General features: G+C 39.6%; 1 protein-coding gene across 1 annotated transcript in view; it reads left to right on the top strand.

Annotated features, from left to right (window-relative positions):
* Positions 1-10,582, top strand: part of faxcb (failed axon connections homolog, metaxin like GST domain containing b) — a 34,663-nt gene continuing 24,081 nt past the window's right edge. The window contains exon 1 of the mRNA XM_061949456.2: positions 1-461. Coding sequence (XP_061805440.2) covers positions 202-461 — 260 coding nt within the window. The 5' untranslated portion in view covers positions 1-201. The remainder of the gene's footprint in view (positions 462-10,582) is intronic.

Below are 10,582 nucleotides of genomic sequence, written 5' to 3'. Positions count from 1 at the left end.
GCCCAAAGGAAAGTGAACTTGGGGCTGATCATCATCATCATCATCATCATCATGCTGGGGAGGGGGAGCCAAGATGTTTACTCCTCGTAGTTCTGTGGAACAAACATTAACCGCTGCAGCCGCCATGTCGTAGACCACATGACGCCTTCCTGGGAGCGCAGGGCCGAGAAAGCGGGGAGGCTGTGACCGAGGGAGGGGAGGATGTACTGGGCTGCCGGCTTGGCCTCTTCCCGGCCGTGCGTGGTGGATCTCGGGCGGAATCACAGCCTCCCTCTCGGGCTGTGTGTGCCCGAGCAGCACCAGTCGTTGTATGGATACATTATCGCCTTCCCTTTGCAGGACTACGGAGGCATCATGACGGCGTTGGCCTCGGACTCCTGGTGGAAGAAGACCCTGTACATCACCGGGGGGGCCCTCCTTGCTGCTGCAGCCTACATACTACACGAGCTGCTCGCCATCAGGTAGGCTCGTTTTGGCACAACTCTTCTGGCTACCTCGATGTGCCGCTTGGTGTGTACCGTGACAACAAAGACGTGCACCCAGACGCCTTTCATAGTCAGTCGCCTCCCTCCAAGGGCACGACTCCTTGGTTAAGGAAACATATATTTAAATAATTGTCGAGTCACGTTTCCGCTCGTGTGCCAGATCTCGTGCCCGCCCCGTCGGCACCTAAGCGTGAATAAAACGAGCCGTTCCTTCGGGGCGCTGCGGAGTCACGCCGACCTTTAATGAACCCTGCTGCTGTTTACGTGTTTAATTAGATGCGACGACAATCAGATTAATGTACTATAGTTAGGCAGGCACCGAGGAGTAAACACATCCTATTTAACCTTGCGTTTTGTGCGCACGCGCTGCTGCAGAATCACGTGTACCCCCCATAGGTTACCAGCATCATCTGTTTTAAGACATGTGACGTCATATTGGTGGAGTGCAGTTGTTTTTCTTATTCCTGTGTGTGGATGTCCACACTCTTTCCACAGTAGGTCACACTGACAAGTCAAATAATGCAGGGAGACAATTTTGACGTGTATGTACAGTACTATATATCAATTAGTGTTGTCACAATTAACGTGTTAATCCATCAGCATTAACCTGATTAAATTTTTAAGCAATTAAATCAAGGCCGGCGCTTTGGACACCCCCTGACATAGATTTATGAACATAGAAGATGTAGTGTGTTACTAGGAGCAGTTTCAGCACCACACAGCAGTGGACAGAGTCACCATGTCAGCTCACCAGCACTAAGATGCTGTATAGCAGTAGTTCTCAAATGGGGGTACTTGAAGGTATGCCAAGGGGTACGTGAGATTTTTTTTAAATATTCTAAAAATAGCAACAATTCAAAAATCTTTTATAAATATATTTATTGAATAATACTTCAACAAAATATGAATATAAGTTCATAAACTGACCATCCAATCAAGTAGGCTATTCCATTCATTACAATGCAACAATGCAATATTCAGTGTTGACAGCTAGATTTTTTGTGGACATGTTCCATAAATATTGATGTTAAAGATTTCTATTTTTGTGAAGAAAGGTTTAGAATCAAGTTCATGAATCCAGATGGATCTCTATTACAATCCCCAAAGAGGGCACTTTAAGTTGATGATTACTTCTATGTGTAGAAATCTTTATTTATAATTGAATCAGGTTTTTAGTTATTTTTATATCTTTTTTTCCAAATAGTTCAAGAAAGACCACTACAAATGAGCAATGTTTTTGCACTGTTATACAATTTAATAAATCAGAAACTGATGACATAGTGCTGTATTTTACTTCTTTATCTCTTTTTTTCAACCAAAAATGCTTTGCTCTGATTAGGGGGTACTTGAATTAAAATAATGTTCACAGGGGGTACATCACTGAAAAAAAGTTGAGAACGACTGGTGTATAGTATGCCATGCTACTCATTTTCTTTCCGATTCGATACATTGTGCAAACATACCCAATATGTCTGCTAACATAAAAAAAAAAATTCAAATAATACCATGTCTTATAGCATAAAGAATACAAGACAGTTATTTATATTGAGGTAGTGGCATGAAGAACTATATAGGCAAGCTTCTGTAATAAAACAGAAAAAAACAGAACAAAATCATTTAAAGTACACACATGTTTTTTTTTAAACCAAGAAATGGGGAAATCAGTAAAATAATGAAAGCATTAAAATAAATGTACTATTATCAAAAAAAACTAATTCTCAATTCAGTTGCATGAGCATGTTGATGTAAAAATGTAAGTTTAGCTACTTTTTTACACTGTATTCCTGTTAATGATGTACAATATCTCAAATAACAAAAGTATCGATATTTTGATTTGAGAATCGATATTACAGCATAAATATCTGGTATCAGTGGTATCGATACTTCAGTATCGATCCGCACATCACTACTAAGATGTACATTTACATTCTTGGCTTAAGGCGGAAAGGCAAAATTCCAAAAAAAAAGTGCACATCGTTTACGATGCTTATGAGAGACAAAAACAGTTTAGGTTTTTATACATTCTAATTTGTAATAATTGGCTCTTACTAGGTAGCTAGCAATGCAGCTAATGGAAGCAAACCATTCTGCCTCTAAATTAGATAATTATTAAAAACACCATTTCCATGTCCAGTTAATTCTGGGGAGGTTGAAAAAAGTTTCTACAACTGCAGGCATGTAGAGTTTGTTAGCGCAAACAGTTTGTCTTTCATCATACTTACCAACCCTCACAATTTTACCGGCAGAGTCTTGAATTTCAGAGGCCCTCCCGAAAATGTCTCGGAGCTACCATTCTTACAAATTTCACCTTATTTAAACCGGACAACAATTTTTGCTATTTTGCAATATGTGCACTCGATAATAGTTAAGAGGCAATGCCTCGTTAAGCTGAAAAAAAATCATCTGGTTTATTGCGGCCCTTCTAACTATCTCCCTATTTCTTGGGTCTCAAGGTTGTCAAGTATATCTTTCTTGGAGATGCAGTGTCCTCCTTGCCAGATACAAAAAGCTTTTCCATCGATAAAAACATTGTGTACCTTTCAGTGCAGCAAAGGCACTCCATTTCTGTCGGCGATGCTTGGCTCCAAGCTCCACATTTACACCATGACCAAGTTATGCCAATCCTGACTCTTTTGACTTCCGTCTGCTTAGGACTGGTCAATTATATGATTGTGATCGTTGATCGCAATTAATTTGAGTTCAATCAGGCTGATCAGCTGGTAGCATATTTCCTCGATCAAACATGGCGGATATATCTGTTAGAAGTTACGCAGTCGTAAACAGTAGGGAAGCAACATTGCTTCGTATAACCCTGCACGGAACAATCCACATTTATTGACAGTAATCCTGTGTGTGTCTGTGAATGTGTGAGTGTGTTTTTGTACATTTGCGTGTGTATGTGGTGGTTTGTGTGCGCGATCTCCCGCTTCACTGTCTCGAAAGTTTATTGTTTATTGAATGGATCCCCATTAGCTGACGCCAAGGCAACTGCTAGTCTTACTGGGGTCCATATAGGAGCATACAAAATTAAAATACAAAGAATACATGCAATACCAGACATTATACAATGGAAAAATACAACATAAGAAAGTGAGGCTTAATGTTCAATCAGCGTTGTGCCTTTTCCCTTTACACAGCTGGAAGTGCAGAATAACCCAGAAGAACAAAATACATAAATATGACTAACACTGGCATAGAAGAAGGAGCAGCAACTTTAGTGATACACTTTACTTTCACTATCTGCTGCAGATCACCAGTAATCCTGCCCTGAATGCGGGCTTGCAGGCACTCAGAACGTCTATGTAACTGTATTGGTTCCGACTGGAAGAATCAACACACCCACTAATTTAATCAGAAAATGTATTTTTTAATCAGACTTTTTGTTTATGTGCCTGTAATATATAGGCACATGAACAATAACAGGATCCAGAGGTGGGACCAAGTCATTGTTTTGCAAGTCACAAGTAAGTCTCAAGTCTTTGCCCTCAAGTCCGAGTCAAGTCCCGAGTCAAGACAGGCAAGCCCCGAGTCAAGTCCAAAGTCAAGACTGGAAAGTCTCAAGTCAAGTCCTAAGTCCTGCATTTTGAGTTTCGAGTCCTTTCAAGTCCTTTTAACCACAGACTAATATATTAACACAGATTGTGTATGCTTTTCAAACGCTGTATTTATTTATTAAAACAAGTGCATTTTAAATTGCAGGAAAGAAAATTGTGCTGACATTGCACTTTATAATAGCACTATTAACCAGTCATTTTAAACATTAACTCATTCCTTTACAGAACAAACACATTGAAAAATAAAGTGCAAATGTACTTATTTGTACAAAAGTGTTAACATTGAAAAAACATGACATATACGTGAACATAACAAAAAAGTTGTACTTTTTATATGTCAGGGCCCTATGCTGCATTGCATTTGCAAAAGACCAAATTAGCCAAGAGTCTGTCAGTCATTTGTGCACGATGGGGGCGTAGTATGATGCCACCATGGCTGAAAACTCGCTCCACTGGAGCACTGGAGGCAGGCACTGCCAAGACTCTCATGGCCACTCGGAACAGTGAAGGAAGAGTCTTCATGTTCAATGCCCAGAACAAAAGGGGGGAGAGAGTTGTTTTGGGTTGGTGCACTACTTGTAAGTGTATCTTGTGTTTTTTATGTTGATTTAATTAAAACAAAAAAAAAAAAAAATTCTTGTGCGGCCCGATACCAATCGATCCACGGACCAGTACCGGGCCGCGGCCCGGTGGTTGGGGACCACTGAGGTAAACAACCAACAGTATGTCAGAAAGCTAGCTAAAACGGTACACATATTCATAATATAGTATACATTTTAACTGACCTTTATTTTACTATTTTTGTCTTTTTTTAGGTGGCTAAAACACGCGGTGCTGCTGACCGGCGTCTAAGTACGTTACGTGTGATATATTGACTAACGTAACCCTGCTTAAAAAAAATCACTGAACAAAAAGTATGAATAAGGTAGTGAACTGCAACAGATTCCCGTGTTTGCAATAACGTTATAACGTTAGCAGTGAGTTTACAGCCTCACTGATTTAACTACACAGCAAATAAAAGTCACGTTACTTAGCCAATAAACGTTATCTTACATTCAAAACTTACCGTTCTTTGTGCAACTTCAAATGCCGGACGAAGTTGGAAGTTGTTGCCTCTCCATCAGTAATTTTCGAACCGCATGTGTTGCATACTGCAAACCGTTTTGTGTTGACCACCTCGTAATTTTTATACCCAAACAAAATTATTTTAGGTATCATTTTGTGTTCACTGGCGTGTGGTTTGGACATGTCTTCTTCGTTGGTTGTCCTGCAATTTGATTGGATGAATGCTGTGTGATGAAAACAAAGTAGATCTAATTTGATTGGCTGTTGTACTGAGACCACACCAGCTGACACACGCAACGCTGATAGACAAGTACACAATGAAAAATACGGAGCGCTCCCGAATAACTTTTTCATCTTTGGGTTTTGGGGAAAGTAGCAAGTCATGTCAAGTCATGTCAATTCAAAAGGCTCAAGTCCAAGTGAAGTCACAAGTCATTGATGTTAAAGTCTAAGTCGAGTTGCAAGTCTTTTTACATTTTGTCAAGTCGAGTCTAAAGTCATCAAATTCATGACTCGAGTCTGACTCGAGTCCAAGTCATGTGACTCGAGTCCACACCTCTGACAGGATCTGATAGCTCTGTTACAGCTCATGTTATTCTATTCTGTGTTATGTGTTTTATGTTGCACGATTGCGCCAAGTAAAATTCCTAGTTTGTAAACCCGTTCTCAAACAATGGCAATAAAAACTCTTCTGATTCTAATAAAACATGTTTTCAGATATTTCACTTTTTTTTGTTTAGTATATAACTCCACATGAGTTCATTCATAGTTTTGATGCCTTCAGTGACAATCTACAATGTAAATAGTGTGGTGTTTACCTTTAACATTGAAACCTTATGCAAATACTGTATTTTTTAATCATTATACTGTAATAAGTGTGTGTGTGTGTGTCACACACAGTCGTGGTCAAAAGTTTACATACACTTGTAAAGAACATTATGTCATGGCTGTCTTGAGTTTCCAATAATTTCTACAACTCTTATTTTTTTGTGAGAATGATTGGAGCACATACTTGTTTGTCACAAAAAACATTCATGAAGTTCAGTTCTTTTATGAATTTATTATGGGTCTACTGAAAATGTGACCAAATCTGCTGGGTCAAAAGTATACATACAGCAATGTTAATATTTGGTTACATGTCCCTTGGCAAGTGTCACTGCAATAAGGCGCTTTTGGTAGCCATCCACAAGTTTCTGGCAAGCTTCTGGTTGAATTTTTGACCACTCCTCTTGACAAAATTGGTGCAGTTCAGCTAAATGTGTTAGTTTTCTGACATGGACTTATTTCTTCAGAATTGTCCACACGTTTAAGTCAGGACTTTGGGCAGGCCATTCTAAAACCTTAATTCTAGCCCGATTTAGCCATTCCTTTACCACTTTTGACATGTGTTTGGGGTCATTGCCCTGTTGGAACACCCAACTGTGCCCAAGACCCAACCTCTGGGCTGATGATTTTAGGTTGTCTTGAAGAATTTGGAGGTAATCCTCTTTTTTTCGTTGTCCCATTTAAAGCACCAGTTCCATTGGTAGCAAAACAGGCCCAGAGCATAATACTACCACCACCATGCTTGACGGTAGGGATGGATTAAAGGCCTCACCTTTCTCGTCCAAACATCCATCCATACATTTTCTACCGCTTGTCCCTTTTGGGGTCACGGGGGTGCTGGAGCCTATCTCAGCTACATTCGGGCGGAAGGCGGGGTACACCCTGGACAAGTCGCCACCTCATCGCAGGGCCAACACAGATAGACAGACAACATTCACACTCACATTCACACACTAGGGCCAGTTTGTGTTGCCAATCAACCTATCCCCAGGTGCATGTCTTTGGAAGTGGGAGGAAGCCGGAGTACTTGGAGGGAACCCACGCAGTCACGGGGAGAACATGCAAACTCCACCCAGAAAGATCCCGAGCCTGGGCTTGAACTCAGGACTACTCAGGACCTTCGTATTGTGAGGCACATGCACCAACCCCTGTTTCACCGTGCTGCCCTCCTCCTCCAAACAGATTGCTTGGTATTGTGACGAAACAGCTACATTTTTGTTTCCCAAATACATTTTTGTTTGTTGCACCAATTTTGTCAAGAGGACTGGTCAAAAATTCAACCAGAAGCTTGTGGATGGTTACCAAAAGCGCCTTATTGCAGTGAAACTTGCCAAGGGACATGGAACCAAATATTAACATTGCTGTATGTATACTTTTGACCCAGCAGATTTGGTCACATTTTCAGTAGACCCATAATAAATTCATAAAAGAACCAAACTTCATGAATGTTTTTGTGACAAAGAAGTATGTGCTCCAATCACTCTATCACAAACAAATAAGAGTTTTAGAAATGATTGGAAACTCAAGACAGCCATGACATTATGTTCTTTACAAGTGTATATAAACATTTGATTGCGACTGTATATATACACACACACACTTACAGTTTGTGTATAAAACGTTGATAGAGGGTTTTGAATGGTACAAGGGTGACTGCCATTAGCCGCACCTTAGCAAGCATTTTTTTAATATTTAGATAGTGATTGTGATTGATGGGCAAAATGCCAAAAAAAAGTGCAGTTCTCCCTTAAACATCCACCACTTAACACAGCAATCTCAGTATAGTGCTAGTGAATGTGCAGATTATACACATCTGTTCTGTCCACGTACACAAGAGAATTAAGCAAGATACTTTTTTGGGACGTTTAGGCAGCTTAATTTTAAATCAGCTTACTTAGCGTTACTGTAACTGATTGACACTAAATAAGTTGATCGTACTGACAGTTATACAGTCGTTTATATGGTGTGTTTACTTTTCTATGCTGGAAAGTTTACAGTGGTCTAGGATATTTAGATATTTCAAATGGCTGTCGCATTATTTCAGTATGTGTAAAGTGCATTCATTTGTTTATTTGTGAAGCATAAGCGGCATACCACGTACAATATGCCTGCCTCACCAGACTGTCATAGCTCAGCTTAAAACCCGTCTTTCATCTCAATAATCACAATTTTATAAAATATAAGTTGTGATTTGTGATTGGAATGAAACCCCCTCTTCTTTTTTTTTTTAACATTTCCCTGGGAAATTTCCAATCTCTTGCAATGCAAATGTTGATGGGAATGCACTCTTTTCTTTCACTGAATAACAATCGTCGTAAACAGCTGGACAAGGCTTTGGCAAATATCGTACAAGTAGCAACATAATAATTAATAACAAGAATAATTTCGCCACACCTAGTGTGTGTGACAATCATTGGTACTTTAACTTTTACTTTATAATGTTTTCCGCTGTGCTAATGTTGTGGTTAATTTTGCACCAAACGTCACAGGATTGCACAAACGCAGAAGAGAACTCAAATATATGCTCCTTCAGATATCAACACATATTTAGGAGGGAATTGATGACAGAGTATTTCAATTTAAAAACAAAGGTCTCCAGCGGAAAGAGCTCTTCTCTCAGGCAGGGCAAAAGGGCAGTTGCTTGAACACTACTAAGGGTCTATCTGGCAATTTACATCTGAATCTGTTAAAGTGTCCCCAGTTTAATAGGTGGACGTTGAAACAAATGACACTATATGGCCGAGGTGAGTTTAAATCGCCGATAGTTTATCATATAATACCAATTAGTAGGAAATCATGACCGGGATAGCAGAGTTCATGATGTAATGATCAATGACTTCCTCACGAGAGACTGATGGGAAATCCAGCAATGTTTTAAGAACAATATGGTGACTCAGTGAGTGAGTCAGTCAGATAAAGTATTGATTGGATTAGAATATCTCACAAAAGTAAGTACATCATCACATTTTCTTATACGCTTGTGTGTCCTCTATGGAAGCAATCATTTACTGTGTATGAATGAAACTTGGATATACAGGTATATATAGGGCAGTACAGATGTACTATCTACTAAAAATGACTATTATTATTTATTGTTTAAATTATACCTACATTTAATTTGTATGGTATTGTATCCTGAGACAAGGATGTGTTGATCAGTATAAAAACGATTTTCACAAAGAAGTATATGATTGCCATTGCCGGTTAATGTCTTTTATCGCGGATCTTTATCTTCTGACTGACACGGTATTTGTTAATAGTCCATCGGCTGACAAGCAGGTAACAGCTGTCATGATCCGTGGTCGGATCATATTTTTTGTTTAGTTATGTTCTGTTAGTTTTGGACTTCCTTAGTTGTTTTGTGCACTTCGGGGGTTTGTTTTGGTCACCATGGGTACGAATTGGTTTCACCTGCCTCTGATTAGTGTTCGGCACGTTCACCTGCTGTTGAGCACTAATCAGAGAGCTATTTATCCATGTTGCTCGCCACATTTGTTTGCGGTATGCAACAAGTTACGTTTGTTTATTCCTGTTCTCGGTTCCTGATTCCTGTGCTAAGCGGTTCCTTAGCTTCTAGTATTCCTGTGCTAAGTAAGTTTTTGTTTTAGCTTCTCGTGCGAACGGCACACTTTCCTTTTGTTTTGTTTTTGTCTGTTTGTATCCATTTATGATTTATGATAAATAAATCATCTCCTACCTGCACGCTTTCGTCCGGAGTGTCCGTTGCATCTGGAGGAACGATCCCGCATAAAGATGCGACCCCCACGTGACAACAGCTAATTAAGTGTCTCCATACACAGTGTGGAGACGCTCCCCTAATCTAATAATAATCAGAGGTGGGTAGAGTAGCCAGAAATTGTACTCAAGTAAGAGTACTGTTACTTTAGAGATTTATTACTCAAGTAAAAGTAAGGAGTAGTCACCCAAATATTTACTTGAGTAAAAGTAAAGAGTATGTTGTGAAAAAACTACTCAAGTACTGAGTAACAGATGAGTAACCTGTTTGTTTAATGATGACGGCAACAAATGCACAAAAACATAAAAATAGCAATGAGCAAATTCAGAGCCAGGAATATCTCTTAAGCAACTAAAACAATAATCTATATTAAATAATAATACATTAACATACAAAAATTAAGGCAAATTGAGCCACAATAACTTAACAGCACCATAGGCTCAGTGGGCAGAGATTACAAAGGAAAATAACAAGTTAGCCTTTACGCAAACCATAAACTGATAGGTGTGGGCTGCACCTGGGAACACACTGATTGGTGTTTCTATGCATGCGTGTGTGTGTGTGTATGTGTCTATGAGGCTTCAGTGCTTTAATAAATGTCCCCACACGATGTACATTTGACAGTGATTCATAGCAGGGAAGCTAAGGTGATAGCCAAAAAATCTACTAACGTTACTTACCGCGATGTGCTTCCTCAAATTTGACGTTGAGTTCATGTAAACGTAAGCTTGTTGCCGCTGAAACTTTATGTGCAGTTAATTATTTGACCGCCTGGCTCTGTTTGATTGGTGAAACGGAGTCAAACGTCCAGTGACTGCATTTGATTGGTGAAACGTAGTCAAACGTCACCAGTGACTGTATTTGATTGGTGAAACGCAGGCATGCGATAGATCCTACTTTGAAGGTCTGTCTGACAA

This window comes from Nerophis lumbriciformis, linkage group LG04 (genome assembly GCF_033978685.3).
Source record: "Nerophis lumbriciformis linkage group LG04, RoL_Nlum_v2.1, whole genome shotgun sequence".
Lineage (NCBI taxonomy): Eukaryota > Metazoa > Chordata > Actinopteri > Syngnathiformes > Syngnathidae > Nerophis > Nerophis lumbriciformis.
This window is presented reverse-complemented; position numbering and strand designations above follow the sequence as displayed.